The sequence below is a fragment of the Durio zibethinus genome, chromosome 18, assembly GCF_047325235.1.
Source record: "Durio zibethinus cultivar Kanyao isolate XHJ-2024 chromosome 18, ASM4732523v1, whole genome shotgun sequence".
NCBI classification, from domain to species: Eukaryota; Viridiplantae; Streptophyta; class Magnoliopsida; order Malvales; family Malvaceae; genus Durio; species Durio zibethinus.
Window position 1 is genome coordinate 14792095 of NC_143179.1, and position 17752 is coordinate 14809846.

At 29.1% G+C, this 17752-nt stretch overlaps 2 protein-coding genes across 2 annotated transcripts; one reads left to right on the forward strand and one right to left on the reverse strand.

Annotated features, from left to right (window-relative positions):
- The first annotated feature begins 1244 nt into the window (after positions 1-1244).
- On the forward strand, positions 1245-6530 carry LOC111300603 (extradiol ring-cleavage dioxygenase-like). The gene is made up of 3 exons (XM_022896229.2): positions 1245-1640; positions 4878-5248; positions 6166-6530. The coding sequence occupies exons 1-3, from the start codon at positions 1401-1403 to the stop codon at positions 6356-6358; spliced, it is 804 nt and encodes a 267-aa protein (XP_022751964.2). The 5' UTR covers positions 1245-1400; the 3' UTR covers positions 6359-6530.
- A 4833-nt stretch (positions 6531-11363) lies between these two features.
- Positions 11364-13885, reverse strand: LOC111300604 (cell division control protein 2 homolog C). The gene is made up of 3 exons (XM_022896230.2): positions 13044-13885; positions 12817-12955; positions 11364-11764 (listed from the first exon to the last, which is right to left on the reverse strand). Exons 1-3 carry the CDS (start codon positions 13733-13735, stop codon positions 11672-11674), a joined length of 924 nt encoding a protein of 307 aa, XP_022751965.2. The 5' UTR covers positions 13736-13885; the 3' UTR covers positions 11364-11671.
- Positions 13886-17752: the final 3867 nt, after the last annotated feature.

Sequence of the window (17752 nt, forward strand, 5' to 3'; positions counted from 1 at the left end):
TTGAACCATAGAAAAGTTGGATGAATCCTTATGTAAGTAAAAATATTTCTTAGCAACATGGATGGATGAATTTGGACTAATGCAGTTCAACTATAGGCTTCCAAGTTAAAGTAGAAAGTGCTCTTTGCATGCTTGCATGCAAGGGTTGCATGAAAATGGAATCCATAAGCTTGAAACCCTAAAAATCACAAAAAAGGTAAAAGGCACCAAAAATCAACCAAATTTTAAATTTTTGCACCCATTTTAACAAGTAAAAACACTATACTTTAGGGTGCTATCACCTTTTATGTTGATGGTTGGGTGCCATGCAACTTTTGCTATGTGCTTTAGATTGACAGTTAGGTGCTATTGGTTGCCCAAGTTGTAAAAGCTGAGAACTAGAAAGCCAATATAAATGGTTAGGGAATGATTAAATTTATTCGAGCTGGCCTGACTCGATAAGTTTTTTATTATTTAATAATTAGTTTTTATTTAATTAGGGATAACTTTAATTAGGTCACTAAATTTCTAAGGCTGGTAGCTTTATAGTGGCTCTTTACCATCCTTCTTAGGAATTATTTTAGTGTTACTAAATAGAGTATCCTATAAAAAGTTAGTAAATGAATTAGCTAATTGACTTAGTTGGATTTCAAGATTTTTCATAAAGGATGCTTAGTTTTGAAAAACAATTTTCTTGAGTTTGTATCATGGAGGTTTGGTTTTGCAGCATAAAGCTAAGCATTTATAATTCTCTCAAATGCTTTAATATATAATATCACAAGTGAGAATGAAATATTAAAACAAACAAAGAAAAAATTCAAAGAAGGAAAAACGTCTACTAAAAAGGCCAATAAGAATTTGGAGTCTTTACCTAGTAAATGGGGTTCAAAACTTGCTGTCAGATTATGGGGTTAAATCTTCTTAAGGTGTCTTAAAACATACTTATATTGAACTGCCTCAAAATCCAACTAAGAGTATTTTAAAAAATGTAAAAAAAATGATAAAAATAATAATTAAATAAAAAATTATAAAAAATTAATTAATAAAAAAAATGGTATATAAATAATAAAATTGAGATTAAATTAAAATAGGTGACTCTACTCAATTTGATTGATACTAAATGTTGGAGAAAAGACATAAGGTGACTGCTAAAGCTAGAAAGGCGAGAAAAGCCAAGGGAATGATCTGAAATTATAAAAAACAAAAAAAAGGCTTCCGTACTTTTATGTATAATAATAATAATAGTTATAAAAATTATATAATGATAATAACAGCAAAGGTCAGGGTCAAACGAACTGCCAAGCCAGGGCAGGCCGGGCCTGAGGTGGGTATGATATTGAACCATAAAATCAAGATCGGTCCCAGAGTTGGCATTTCCAACTGAGCTTTAATTGTTTATAAAACATTACTGTCGTCAAAAAATGGCGTTGACGATGAAGGATACTTTCTATATATCGCACGGATCGCCGACGCTGTCGATAGATGAGTCGCTTCCCGCTAGGCATTTCTTGCAGTCATGGAAAGACAAAGTGTTTGGCCACACACCCAAATCCATCCTCGTAATTTCTGGGCATTGGGACACTTCTTTCCCTGCCGTTAATATTGTTCAACGCAATGATACCATCTATGACTTCTATGGTTTCCCCGACCCAATGTACAAGGTGCCTTTCCTAACCTGAAAACTTTTCCATTATTATTATTATATACTTTGTTCAGTTCGGGGTCTGGTAGATTGATCTTTCATTTCTGAAAATTAAAGAAACGGGCTGAGGTTCTTGGATAGACGGGGATTTAGGCGATTGGATTTTATTAATTTGCGAAAATTATTGTTGTTAGAAAAATAAATAAGAGTACAGAAATAATAAAATTGAATTTTGGCTTTGAGATTTGAAGACAAATTTTTCTATTTATAATGAAAAAGTAGACAAATTTTTATTAAAATGATTATAACTATTTGTTTAATCATGACATACATGAAATGTTATTTGTTTGTATTCAAATAATTATGATCATTTGTCTTATAATAATTGTTTTTGTGCAAATATAATTATTCAAAATATGAGTAAAATTAATATAAAAATTAAGTTTATTCACTAATTAAGTCTTTTTATCCAATATAAGATGCACCAAATTTTAAATTACCAAAAATCCCTCCACTAGTTTGAAATGTTGGTATTTAATTTTTCACCTTTCATACAAATAAATATTATAAATACAAGACATTATTTCTCTATTTAAACTTTCAATTAACGTATATAACTTAGAATTCTAACGAAGCTGATAGCATCCACAGATTAAACTTCAACTTATAGTGTTACAATTGAACATATAAAACACATAACACTTGTTTTTCTATTAGAGGTTTGTAACCGCTTTAGCAGTATAATGGTCATATGCTTATCCTATTCACAAACATCTAAAAGAGAGACCCTTATTCTTCTTGTTGAAGCAGCACTACTTTCATATTTATATGGGTAAAGTTTTGTTGATATCTCCATTTCTTTAGATATTTACATAATTAACTCCATTAAGAGTATAAAACTTATTCTTTCCATGAAATGGACCTCACTAATCTCTAAAATTTTAATGGGTTTTACTAGTGTTTAACAAACACATAACAATAACTTATTTTTACCCATTAAACTTTGTAATTAGAGGTTGCTAATTCAAAGTTTGGTTTCCATTATTGGTGTCTAATAGTTTTAGTTTAAACCCATTCCACTCGTAGTATTACTAATTGAACATCTTGGGATTCAATTTTCTTTTATGATAATTACTCCCACTTAAGATTGAATCTCTAATATAATCACTCCATAAGCTGACATGTCAACACTTCTCATTTTGCATTTCATTTATATACTCTAGACATTGTTGCCTCATTCTTGTCATTTGTAAGAAATAATTGATATTAGTTGGGGCCATAACTCCATACTTATTTATATAACTTTCAACCATTCTATTTCCATACCTTTTTATCCAACTTAAATAAAATTATACTTCTAGTATAATTAGATAAATTAAATAAATAAGCCAATCACTATTAGTCCTTTAAGATTAAGGATCATTTTTAATGACTTTCCATTAATAAGTTGTACTAAACTTATTAACTTGTATAATTTAAATATAGTAAAATTATACAGATTAATCTTATTACATTATGGTAGCATTTATTATTTATTTCTTTTGTTTCTTAATAATTTATAAGACCCACCATATGTGTATTAATTAACCTTGCTCTTTATTTATCTTTTTATTATTTAGTGTATTTTTTTTCTAGTAGGTCTCCAACTATCCACCTCTAGTGAAAGATTACTATCAAGTATTCAATATCTTGATATTTTCTTCTCTCTAAAAATTTTAAAACTTTTATCTCAACTCAATATGAAACTACACAATAAGTATTAAAATATCAAATACAATCACTCAAAGTTATTATTCTTTTAGTAAACTCATGCTTCCATAGTCTCCTTTGAGACTTGCATGCCAATTCATGCGGTGAATAACTTATTAATTTATTTTATCATGGACACTAAAGTCATATCCACCATAGTTCATGCCTTAATTAATTTAAGAACAATCATAATTTCATGTATAACCACACAATGCTATATAAGTTTATGTTCATATTTTGAAATACATACATGAAATATTCCATCAAATAAAAAGGCATTTTAACAAGTCATTTATAAAAAATCATACAACTTCTTCAATGAAATTGAAGTAATCTCAATAATATGTTTATTCTTGCATAATTTAAACAAAGTATTTAATCCATAAGAAATAAATGCCGAAACAATATGTGAAATAAATAATATGAATCATACATTCTACTCTTGTCAATAAAATGCAAGCATGGAATATGAACATTAAAATATGATTTTTATGGTAAGAGCATATATACTAGCTTCTCTTTAAAAAAAATACAAATTAATTAATTCTTTTATGCCTTGAAACAATTCTCGAGAATTTCATTTTTAATAACCATGGTTTTATCAAAATATAACAAGGTTATAAAAGGATATAAAGTTAGCAACTAGTCAATGTCCTTTTAGGCTTATGACCATTCAATGCCGTAATCAAGAAAATCCACATAGAACATACCATATAATCATAAATCATATAATTAATTAATTTAATTTAGAATTGAAAATTAAAAAAATAGTTAATAAAAAAAATTCAATAAGATGCAAAATCTCCTATGAATTATTAATATCAATTCTTTGAATAGAATATAAAAACTAGAAAGATAGAAATAAGAAACTTATCTGATCTTTAGTATTTACTTCACCAAGAAATCATTTGGATATTTAAGACTTTCCATGCATGTTTGAAAAGTCAATTTTGCCAATTTTTTTCTTATATCTTCTTATGCAAAATATAAATTTCACATAATTGCCTTTAAATTGTTAGAAAAATAAATAAGGGATATAGAAATAATAGAAACAAATTTTAGTTTTGAGGCATGAAGAATGCTTTCTTAAAGATAATTATGTCTCTAAGATAAAACAAAATCTCAATTTTCTAGACAAAAATAGTGAAAATGGTTATGCATAATGATTTATTTATAGCTGATGAATAGACATGTTCTTTTGATGAATAATCATATCAATTTGTTTAAATAGTTGTAACTCTTTTATTATATAACTATTATAAACAAATATTTCTATTCAAATGTAATTATTCATTTAATAGTTGTAACTTTTTTGTTACATAGCTATTTTAAACAAATGCTTCTTATTCAAACATAATTTTTCAAATTATGAATAATTAATGCAAACAGTAACTCTATTAATCAATACACAACATTCTAAACTATCAACAATTGCTGCAAAGCTTATATTGTTGTATTGGAAATGGTAGTCCTAATTTATTCCGAACTCTTCATTTTCTATTAACAGCTTAAATATCCAGCGCCAGGCGCTCCGGAGTTGGCATTAAGAGTGAAGGAATTGCTTATGGCATCTGATTTCAAGCGTGTTGATGAAGATAGAAAACGTGGACTCGACCATGGTGCCTGGGTTCCACTGATGCTCATGTATCCAGAGGCTGATATTCCAGTCTGCCAACTCTCTGTTCAGTCAAAAAGGGATGGTAATTACCATTACAACTTGGGAAAGGCTTTGGCCCCCCTCAAGGATGAAGGTGTTCTCATCATTGGTTCTGGAGCCACCACTCATAACTTGAGGGCCCTTAGAAACTTGGGTGGTGCTGTTGTTCCATGGGCTTCAGAGTTTGATACTTGGCTTAAAGATGCTCTCCTTCAAGGAAGGTGATCATTCTTTCTTGTGAGAGAATATTTCCTTTTTTATGTTTATACATATGTTAGATTGACAACAACATGCCATTGGTAATTAAACATTGTGACTCATTCTAGCGTTCCTCTAAGTTCTAATGACCTATGATCAAACTAGCAAATTTAATGACTTGACAATGATATAAATTGGAAAGCTGAAAAAATTTTAAAGTTATTTAGTCGCATTTCTTACTTCTATAATCATACTGTCAAGGGGCTGTGTCTAACAGTAGTATTACACACTATGTAATGAGGTTCTGAGTTTGATTGGATTATGGTTCTGATCCTAAGGGTGTGCTTTATGGCATCCCTTTGTCCATTTTTTCTTTAAATTCTCCTCAAGTGTATATTTAACTAAACCAGGCTTTAGGAGTTAAGTGCAATTATGCAAAGAAAGTACATTGTCTGAGAAGATTCTAAGTGCTGAATTACAAGTTACATTTAACATTGTGAAGCTACTGAACTTGAAAAAAAAAAAAAAAAGAAATGGGAATCTATTTTAATGAACCAAGGGTCTATTTTTCTATTTATTCTCTTTTAGATATTTGTTTCTTATATTTCCTGTGAGCAAAGGCAGAGGAGGGGTGCAGGATGGGGGAGGGGTGCTGCCATTGTGTTTGTTTTGGTTGGTGGCGAGAGAGGCTTTTCCTATTGCAAATCATAATTTAGAAGTATGTCTTCACATTCTCTGTTGATGATGTTACCTTTTAAGATTTTCCTTCACTTAATCCATTTTTGTTGGGTCCAAATTTAGTTCTTTTAAGGCAAGATGACTTGATATTTGAATCCATCTTTGTATTCAATGCCAGGTCTGAGGTTTCTTTGTTTACTTGTTTTGTTTTTGTTATTGGGTAGGAAGTTTGACTCTTGTGGTTATTTGATTGTTCTTGTAGATATGAAGATGTGAATCACTTTCAGGAGAAGGCACCATATGCAAAGATGGCTCACCCTTGGCCAGACCACTTCTATCCGTTGCACGTAGCCATGGGTGCTGCAGGAGAAAATGCAAAGGCCAAACTTATCCATCACAGCTGGGATCTTGGTGCTCTTTCATATGCTTCCTACCAGTTTACAGCCGCGAGCTGAAAATCCATTGAAGAATTGCCTTCCGTATCACCTCTTTGTTCCATCTTATTTTATCTCAAATAAATTAGATACAAGGAGTAATTTGTATGTTAATTAATGTGCAGTATGTATATCTACACTTCGACAACTTAACAATTATATTATATATATGAGATGTGAGAAGTTTGTTCCAGTTAAGTTTGATACATAGAACGTTCGTTCTACAAGCAGCTTGCTTTCTGTCCGGTGGGTGTTGAGTCCTCGTGGGTGGAGGTACGTTTGCAGCAGTCAGGGAATAGGGGTGAAATGAGTCAAGGAAAAAACTCAGTTCGACTCGTTTATTGTCCATCTTGAGCTATTTGAGTAACAAGTCGAGTTAAATTTGAATATTTAATATTTGATTTGAGAGGCTCATTAGTTTAATTAAATTTAATTGAATTTTTAATTTTTAATATATATAATAAATATATAAATAAATGATAAAATTATAATGTTTAATATTAATATTTTTAATTTTTCGAATTTGGTCGAATTTATTAAATTGAGCTTCAGTGACTTAAATAATTAATGAATCAAGTTTGAGCATAAAAAATAAAATTTCATTGAGCTTAGAGTCAAATTTCTAATTTCAAGTTTTCTAATGATATGATAATATATTAACTTCATTTGACTTGATTACATCCAAATTCGAAAGAATATTTAGGAGTCTAAATTGACATTTGAACAGAATATGAAGTTGAGCAAATAAATCACAAATATTTAGCAACATTGTTTTTATTTAGATGCTGTTATCTATAGACATTTGTTTTTGTTTAGGGTGCGATCAATTTCTCGATTTGGGTCTTTTCAGGATCATCAAGCTTCGGAACATTTCTTACATTTTTATCTCGTTTGGGCTTTGGCCCAACTATTACTATTATTATTATTATTATTATTATTATTATTATTCGAAAGAAAAGTCAACAAAAAAAGGGAAATGAAATCAAAAAACTGTTCCAACAATCATATAAATGTGGAATTAGAAACAAAATTGGCCTCAATTAATTAAAATTAAAATTCCTAAATCAAAGAAAATTAAAATCATATATGTTGGTGATAGATCCGATCTTAAGGCAAACCCCTAAAATCACTATATAATGTTCTATAAATCGCATTTCCAAAACACACAATAGAATGGGCTTTGGATTCATCTTAGGTTACTTTCTTTTAGATTAGTGTTGTCTGAATAATTTTTTTGGCTATTACAGGAAGTTCTTTGGATTTTGTTTAGGAGTCTTGGTTTTTTCTTAGGTTTGATTTGTTTTTTGGGAAGCAGATTTGAGCTCAAAGTTTGATTCCCTTTCTATTAGTTTCTGGGATTTCTATTAGAATGTTGTAATGGTTCTGAGATCTTCTAAAAGAAACTTATTTTTCTAAAAAATTTTGGATTTTTTTTTTTGGTTTAGGATAAATTTTTCAGTGGGAGTTTGAATTTTCAAGTGAGATTCACAGTGGCCGGATTTTGAGTTCATTTGGTTTTTGAATAAACTTGAAGTTTTCAGTGACTGTTTGAATTTCACGATGCTAAAAAAGTGGGCTTTCTGGTTGAGATTTAGAGATTTTGAAGTTTTCGATCAGGCCTTTTAGAGAGAAGGTAAAGCAAAAATCCTAGAGAAAGAGAGAGAGCTAAAGGATTCTGAAAAAAAAAAAAATCTTGACTTTTATACTAGCGTCGAACGATATCATTTCTTTCAACATAACCCACGTCTCAACTCATATGGATCTGCACATAACCCGTTTCTGAACTCAACCCGATCACATGCTTTTCTTTTTCTTTTTATTTTTTATTTTTTGTTTACATTTTTTATTTTTTTTATTTTTAGGTTTTTTACATATTTTTATTTTATTTTTATTCTTTATTTATTTTTTATTATTTTCCTTATTTTAAATTGAACAATTTATTGCTTTTTTTAATACATCTGTAAACTTCATTTTTATTATCTTATTTTTGAAAAGTAACCAAAAACTATTTCTAAAATAAGTTTATGAATCCTACTAACCTATTAAAGAATTTTTCTTGAATTTTAATTTTTTATAAATTTTACCAAACTATTGAAAAATCTCATTAATCAATTTTCAAAAAAAAATAATTGTTAATAAAATATTTTGCATTTAATCCTACCAAACTATTAGAGGATTTACATTTTAAATTAAATCATACCAAACTATTAAAAGATTTAATATGTTTTCTAAAAAAAAAATCTTATAATAAAATCTCATCAAACTATTGGGAGATCTGCATCAAAATAATCTTATCAAATTATTAGAAGATTTTACTAATTATTTCTTTAACTAAAATTTAAATGAATCTGACAACAGAATCTCTTCAAGGTGAAACACTAGTCTTTATGAACACTCCTGAAGTGAGAGAATTATCTTAAATTACTACTAAACTATTAAAGTAATTTTAATATTAATTTTCAATATTAAATACTTTGGTAAACCATAAATATAGTTAAGGCTTGCATAATTTGAAATTAAACCGATATCATCATTTGGATGGGCGCTATGAGAATGCTATAATCTTTCTAATGCATAACCGTACTTTCGAATCTAAAATATGATTTTGTTGACTAAAATCTACTATTTAAAGATACCTAAATTAATCTTGATACTCTTCTTTAAATAAAACAGATTTGATCAGGTGGTCAATCACACCTAAATAAAAAATATTAATAGCAACTCCTTTAATCCATATCTAGTGGATCTATACGTTATAACAGTTTGACGACCCTACTGAGAACTCGAGAGTTAAATCAGTAAATAATTTCTTGTTATCCAAGCTTAACCTAATAAATTTGAGATTTTTTTAATTTTTTTTCTTTCTTTTTCCTTGATTATGTTTTATTTAGCTATTCATGTATTCATTTTCATATATCTATAATTCATTTGCATATGCATAACATGAGTTCTACACCCAAGTTCTATCTTTTATGAGAGAATAAAATACCCTATACCTTCGTGAAATTTCATGTCTTCGCATAAACTAGCAAAAAACTCACACTCAAATTGAATTCTTTACACTTGTAGCCTATAATAGCTGAAGATTTTGTGCCTTATTAGTCTATAATAGATAATAATGTAAGGAATAATTTAAAAACTCTTAGACTATCAAACCTTTAAACATAGCATATAAGTAAACCCTAAAAGTCCAAGCTTAAATTAGAGCCATACCTTCCTTTATGTTAAAAAATCCTAAATAGGATATATGATTTGATGTTTATTTTACTTGTAAGCTTATGTATTGTCTTTTTCGTGTATATATATATATATATTTGTATTTATATTTTTACATACTAACCCTTTATGTTGGTCTTTGTATTTATATATTATTTTTTATGCCTACTAACCCTTTTTTTTTATTATGCATTAACATCATTAAATTTATCATAAGAAATATTTGTCACAAAATAATTTTAATAAAAAAAATCTCAATTACATCCATAAAAAGACTAACAAAGTCCTTTACTGGCCTTAAAAGAGAGTTTAAAAGAGTTGAAGCTTGCAAACAAAAAGCTAAAAAGAGAAATTCAAGCATTTAAACAAGAAAATGATGAATAAAAAAGTTTATTCACTAACCTTAACACAACATGATCATCCACTAATCGAGAATTGGCTCAACTTTAAAAAAAAAATGAACAATTGCAAACAAAGTTACAAAAAAAAAATGAAATGCTGTTTAAAGCATAAAAGCACATTTAAATGCTAATTGGAATAGTAGTGGAAATTAGTGCACAAATAAGAGTTGTGACCAAAAACTATGAGCAAATGAATGAAGTATATATAAGAAAACATGACCAATTGAATATATATTATCACTTGTCAATGCTTTCATTCCAACCGTTACATAATATGAAAGTTCAACCTATTAGTCAAGAAACCTTATCAATATTGGCTTATTTGCATCTATATAGATAAGAGTGAAAAAAATTAAAAAAAAAACCAAAAATTGATTCAAAAATATAAAATTTAATTTAATTCAAATCAATTTTTTTATTCAATTTAAATTAATTTTAAATATTAAATATACATATTAAATTAAAATCAATTTTTGAATTGAAAAATGAAAAACTAAAAAAAAAAGGTCAAACCATACTAAATTATATATTTTTATTAACTTATATATTTTTTAAATTTTTATAAAATAAAAATAACTATTTATATTCAAATTTATTTAAATATATTAAAAATCTTATTAAAATAATATATAAAAAACAAAAAATTTAAAATTTAAAAATTAATGAACTATACCAATAAAATTCGATTTGGATCACATAAATCATATAAAAACTTAATTCAAATTGAGATTGAATTTTAAAAATTCATAATTTTATGCATTATCCAAAATTAAACCAAATTCAATTTAGTCCAAATCTTTATCACTCCTATTTACAAAATCTACCCAACAAAGTCCATCCTTCAATCGCATTATTTTCATAGTTGTAGCTATATCCAAATCAAAGTATCAAACTATCACAGCAATGTACAACCAAGACATTAAGAACAAGGACATATGAAATCCACTACCAAGACATTAACACTTGATAATATAGTATTTCATAGATTTGAATCGTACGCCAGGGTTTCTCTCGATTTTAAGATGCACCAGATAAAATACAAATAAGTTCACATTAACTTAACCTAAGCTTGATCACAAATTCATTAACAAACAAAACAGAACATGCTACTTCAGGCATATGTTATCCGACCACAGAAATCAAGTTTCAGATCCGCTAATCTACCCACCTGGTATCCTAAGCTCCACTATTAGTTCCCCATGGGCAGCTGCATCAGATTCAGACAGCTATCGTGAAAGTCAGGTTAATACTAAATCGTAAACGCAAGACAGAACTTCGGCACCGCGTCTAGCCAGAACTTTTACCAACTCATTCAAGAACTAAGCATTCCATGGCAACAAGCTATAATAAGCTAACTACTACTAAAATCAATCCATTACCTTGAAGGCATTTAAAGTTACCTAAAGGTGCTTAATAAATTGATTTAAATCGCATTAAATCAGATATCAACAAGAGTTGCAAATTTAACAAGTTGATGTCACTCAATCATAAGAAACTTAAGTAAAGCTAGAAGATACATGAACACACTTGCCAAACAAAATTCGCTTGTTAAAGTTGTTTGGATCACCTAAATGATGACAACTAATTACCCCACACGTTTTGAAACTTTCTTCAAAGTAGGTGCTTTGAGCTCAGGGAAGTGAGCACCTAGTGAATAGCAACATATCATTCAACACAAGAGTAAGTTCCTTATAATTCTATAACATGCAAAGCAAATTTAGAATTGGGACTTGTCAAGACTGTCAAAATAAGGATGATCCATTACTGCTTTCGCTGATATTCTTTCTGCTGGATCATACTTAAGCATCTTCTGCAATAACCAAACACAGCAAGCTATTAGCCTCTAAAATCTGTAAGTAATGCAGAGGTAAATCAATAAAAGGGCATCACGAGCATGGATTAACAGATGTCAGACAAGCCAAAAAAATTTTGTCATCTGTTTTATTGTTATGTAACCATTTGATGATGATCCAAGGTCTATGACTTCAAATTGACATATCTACTTTCAAGAAACTTCATTGCTATACAAATTACAAAATGAAAACTTTGATTTCAGCTGAGCCCACTACAAGGAGGAAAAAAAACCCATAGAAAACATTTCAAGTTCTCGAACAAACTTTTTTCTCTTCTACAATAACAATGTCCATAATCTTTTAAATAAACCTTTTTTTTCCCTCACTGTTTCTTTTTAGCCTTTTCTCATTGGATATATCACCATGAATTGATTTAGGTGTTCTTAAAACCACAGAACTCTTTCCCGACCCTCCTTCAGGCATATCCTGCATTACCTTTTGCACTGTTCACAAAAGGGCTTGCATCAATGTAATATAAATTAAAAGAAGAAAAGGCAACCAAAATGACTCATTCTAATTCCGTCTATTGCTGTGCATAAATACATATGCAGGTAGGCATATATGTCTTATATTCACTCCGGTTCAAGTTTTGATTATACCGACCAAAGATATTTCATCCGTATTGCTTCATGTTCCTTTCTATTCTTTAAATTGGTTTGACTATGTGACAGAATAAAAAGCTTTTAATGACTGAAATCACTCAAACTACAGCTATATTCCAACTATAACATATGTATGCCATGAAATTCCAAGTGAATTGTGATTTGCATAAAATTAATCCATGAACATCAAATTGAAATTTTATGGGACTTTGCTTGTTACCAGGTATATGTACAATTGTTGATGCTCAAATGAGCCTACATCATCAACTGGGATTTGATGTTATTAAAGAAAAACAAATCGACAGTAGAAATAGAGCAGTATTATTATGTTTTGGTTTGGACAGCTTTTGCCACTGTTTCTTAAAGATTTGTAAAGGAATGACGCGAAGAGGAAGGAGAGGACATACGGATAGAAGATCAACTCCATCAGCAGAAAGTGAAGGAACAGCACGTGTCAAGCTCTGTGGCTCCCACTGTGGATAGACATGCCAATCCCTTAGAGACGAAACCCCAGGCCACTGCTTCTCGGTTGGGGTGCCCAGCAACCTTTTCAATTTTCAGCCAACCAAAAATAATTTCAATTAGTAATTAGTAAAACTGCGGCTGCGAGGGGCAGAGGAAGACACAAACAAACCTGAAAATGTGAAGCAATTGCTGGAATTCGGAATCCCCGGGAAACAACGCTTGCCTTCTAACCATTTCAGCGAAGATGCATCCGACGGACCACATGTCGACGGCGGTGGAATAGTGAGTGGCGCCAAGAAGAACCTCCGGAGCCCTGTACCAGAGCGTGACAATCTCATGAGTGTAGCTCTTGAGAGGAACAGTGAAAGCACGGCCAAGGCCCAGATCTGCAATTTTAAGGATGCCCTTGCCCTTGTCCAGAAGAAGGTTCTGGGGCTTCAGATCGCGGTGGAGGACACCGTGGCTGTGGCAGTGGGCGACGCCTTTGCAAAGCTGGAAGAGAAAGGACTGAATGAGGGAGGGAGGAAGGGGCCTGGGGTTGGGACCCTTGCGATGGGAATCGATGAACTTCTTGAGATCGGTGTCAAGGTACTCGAAGACCAAGTAGAGGTTGGCCTTGGTGCCGCCGTTCTTGTTTGTGTCGACGTGTTCGACACAAAGGAGACGGACAACATAGAGGGACTGGGAGAGCATCTGGAGGAGGGAGACCTCACGGAGAGCGGTGGGAGGAATGCCCTCCTCGTCCATCTCAAGACGGGTCTTCTTAAGGGCAACCAATTGGCCGCTAGCCTTGTCTTTGGCCTTGTAAACCTTGCCGTACGTACCCTCCCCTACCTTCTCCAGTTTCTCGTATTTGTCCATATTTTGATTTTGATTTTCCTTTTCCCTTTACGCCTAAAATGACTCTACAACAATCCACAATGGGATTTCTGATATGTTACTTGAGAAAGAGAGAGACAGCAAGCCCTGGGCTTTGAGTTAGTCTTGCTCCTCGTTTGAATTTCTCACTTTAGAGGAAGAGGGGGGAGAGGGAAAGAGATATAAGACGCTCGTCTTTGTTTTGAATTTCAAAAGTTTTGAAAAATAAGCGGTTGCCGGACCGGTTATTATTGGGCTCAAATTTGTAAATCATATATCATATCATATATAATATATTATTTATAATATTATATTATAATATGCATAAAATTTTAATAAAATTTACATAGATAAACGCTAGGTAAATGATTTCTTTTCACATAAGAAAATTTTTAAAATTTTCTTATAATAATATGTAATATATTTCTTAATTTTAAATTATTTATTAAAAAATATATATTTAAAAATTATTTAATTATTCAAAACTTTAAAATTTAAGTGAAAAATAATTCGATTAATTTTTAAATTGCTAACAAAAAAACCTCAATTTAAATATATACATATTTTTTAAAAATTCATTTTCAAATAATCTAAATATATATCTTTCTCAATCTAAAATTTCAAATATAATGATATATTATCTTTTAAAATAAAATAGGTTTCCTAATAATATAAATATATATCATTTTAAATCTAAAAATCTAGTAATACTATCAAATAGAATTTTAATAATTTAAATATATCTCATTTTGAATTTGAAATCTTAAAATATAATTTTTATTTTTAGAGATTTCGTAATAATATTTTATTATTTGATTATTTTTAAATTTAAAAAGACTAAATATCATATACATTAGAAGGTAATTTATTCTTTAGTGATAATCTCAATGTTAATTGTATTTCTCTTGTTTTTTTTTTCAACCTTTATACTTGCAAAGAAATTATTTTTTACCCTATGAGATACACAAAAAAAATTTTATTATATTTTTATAACTATTTTATATGTGAGATGCATAATTTTTTTATAATTTGTGCATTCACACATTAAAATATTAAATTTAGCATTTTTTATGAATTTTTTATGAAAACTTTGAATATTTTGTTTATTTTAGAATGTATACATGAATCCTATTGAAATTTCTTGATAATTCATGAATGTTAAAGCGAAGGAAGAAAACCAATCTAATGCAATAATAACTTTTTCAAAATATTTTAACAATTGAAGGTAAAAAATATTGATTTAATTGTTTAGATTTAATTTGTTGCTTTTATTTATTAATTTAGAAAAGACCATATATGCTTACTTTCAATTATTAATTTTGTTGCACTTTTCTTTTATTTGTGTTTTTAAATTTATAAATAAAATCAAATGACTAAAATGCAATACTAATTTTAACATAATTATTTTATATAAAAGTAAATTCATGTTTATTTATTTGAAATTAAGTTTTTATAATTTAATTCTTTTATAGTATTATTGGTTTTTTTTTATAAGTGAAACGGATTATAAGATCATATGAATAGGAATTAATATCTTCTCATTGAAACCTTTTTATAACAAGTTTTTAAAATAATTATCTAAAATATAATATTGTTTCTTAAAATTTAAAACTATTTCATTTCACTTTTTACAGTAATACAATTTTGCATCAAATATAAAACTTAAAAAAATATAAAAATTAATTTGAAAAATCCTATAAATGTTGAAGACCAAGATATTACTAAAATTCATGCAAAAATATACATACAAGTAAGCTATTACACATATTATTTAAACATTTAAAATAATTTTTTTCTATATAAATAAAATTTATCTTAAAATTATATAAACTTAAATGAGTATACAAATGATTGCACAGAAATGACACAAATTGAAAAAAGTTAATTTCAAGTGGTGAAACTTTTAGTTTTCAATTTAATATTTTGCTAGTGCATTCAATAATATACTATTTATCTATAAATCTTTTAGATATTTTATTTTTCCTCCATATTTATTGAACATCTAATTAATTAAATAAAATTAATTTATAATCTAAACACATTTTAAATAAGTAAAAATAATTTGTACGTTGAATGGATAACAAGCTAATATATTTAATATTTAAATATACCCTTCACCTTTATTGTCATTTATCAAATGCACTTAATATTTGGATTTTTGGGTAAAATTCACTTGTCACTCGTACAATATTCGCATTTCTCATATTTATTTTTGAAATTTTTTTTCATATATAACCTTAATTATTGTAAATTTAGGAAAAGATTAAGGGTAATTAGGTCTTTTTTTTGTCAATGTGCCTTAAGGAAATTTTTGGGGTAGAGAATTGAAAGGTTGGTACATTTGAGGCCATCTAATAAAATTTAGGTGATTTTGGTTTCGGCACATTTGGGATTATAGCATAATCTTCACACATTAAATTACCAACTTTCAGATTCTTTAAAAATGTGTCATGTTTGCTTGATTATCTAGAAATCTGAAAAAGTCTTTTTTTTTTTTTTGTAATTGACTATCTCATTGCTTATTGCTTGGGAAAAAGATTATCACCCTTCTAAATTATAGTATGATAAAATGAAAACAAGATTCACGAATTAAGGTTTATGCCCCTTGAAAGGGTTATGGCTTATGAATGAAATTCTTCAAGTGGTTTGGAACATGAGAGTATTAAAAAAAATGTATAAAGGTATATGATGAGTTTGTTTCTGATAGTGATCACCAATTTTTTAAAGGCTCTTTTATCCTTTCATTATAAAAGAAAATTTTTTTTTTCTTTTTCCTTTTTTGTAAGGCATTTTCTTCTCTTTTTTATAGTTTTTGGAAATTAATTATATAAGGCTTTATTCAAATCTGATAGTTTCTTTTTTTCTTGTGGGAAAAATCTTAAAAAGTTCAAAACTTAAAAGAAATTAAAAACCTTAAATGACAATTTTCATAAATTCATGAGACAATATGGTACACAATATCCATTCATTCAATGCAAACATTTAGGCCCAATCCAAAATTAACATCATCAATAATGCTTTTAAAACAGAATACAAGTTAAACAAATGCCCTTACTTGGTGTCTCAACCTTAGAATTTTGACATTTAATTCCATCGCCATCAATTATCACAGCCACCAATCAGCTCTTTAAATTTTACAGGATCTACGTCAAACAAAGATTGAACTATATTCTTGATAACAATGTAATTTTTTATAGAATGTTTTTTAACCCCATCATAATATTCACATTTAGCATTGGGCTCATACCACTTTGGGTGAAAAGGTTTTCTAGGCTTTTGTACTGATAATGGAAATCATATGACTATTGACAAGTAAAAGGAAAAGCTTTGCGTAGGACAGTGGAAGTGGGTGGTGTATTTTAACTCTTTCTTTTGTGACTCTACAGATAACCTGTGTTGATCTTTTGTTCAACAAATTTTCATGGCAAAAAAGTCTAAGACAAAGGCATTGAAGCATGAGGATAAAATTATTGAGGAAAGTTACCAGCATAAGGTGTCAAATAGCAAAGAAGTTGGGATAGATTATTGACATGTGGTGACAAATAAAAATAAGATTTTAGAAGATTTTTTTGTATCATGCCAAGGTTTCCCTTGTTTTGCCCTTCAACAGTTATTTTTAGGGCATGCCCACTAGAAATATTTTCCCTCCTTTCATTATAAGTTTTTGCACTAACATCCATAACTATACCATTTTTTATCACATCCTCAATTTTACTCACAGTAAATAGTAAATCTATAAACTCTAAAGAAATATTGCTAATTAACCTATCATAGTAAGGAAAAGGAAGAGTATCCATAAATAGAGAATTCAGCTTCTTATTAGTAAGAGATGGTCATACTTGTGATGCTATCTCCTTCCATCTAGCAACATATTCTTTGTAGCTTTCATCGAGGCTCTTTCTTATGCTTTAAAGGGTCAATCGATCTAAGGTCATCTCTAACATGTACTAGTATCGCTTTAAGAATGCTCAAGATAAATCACTCTAAGTGCGAATCTTGTTGCTTTCCTAACTATAATAC

What these genes read in the sequence shown, in the direction of transcription:
- LOC111300604 (XM_022896230.2), bottom strand. Translation starts at nt 13,735, where the DNA reads ATGGACAAATACGAGAAACTGGAGAAGGTAGGGGAGGGTACGTACGGC. An exon ending in CAATTGCTTCACATTTTCAG is followed by an intron (nt 12,956 to 13,043) that starts GTTTGTTTGTGT and finishes AAAATTGAAAAG; the next exon opens with GTTGCTGGGCACCCCAACCG. An exon ending in ATGGAGTTGATCTTCTATCC is followed by an intron (nt 11,765 to 12,816) that starts GTATGTCCTCTC and finishes TGGTTATTGCAG; the next exon opens with AAGATGCTTAAGTATGATCC.
- LOC111300603 (XM_022896229.2), top strand. Translation starts at nt 1,401, where the DNA reads ATGGCGTTGACGATGAAGGATACTTTCTATATATCGCACGGATCGCCG. An exon ending in TCCCCGACCCAATGTACAAG is followed by an intron (nt 1,641 to 4,877) that starts GTGCCTTTCCTA and finishes TTCTATTAACAG; the next exon opens with CTTAAATATCCAGCGCCAGG. An exon ending in GATGCTCTCCTTCAAGGAAG is followed by an intron (nt 5,249 to 6,165) that starts GTGATCATTCTT and finishes TTGTTCTTGTAG; the next exon opens with ATATGAAGATGTGAATCACT.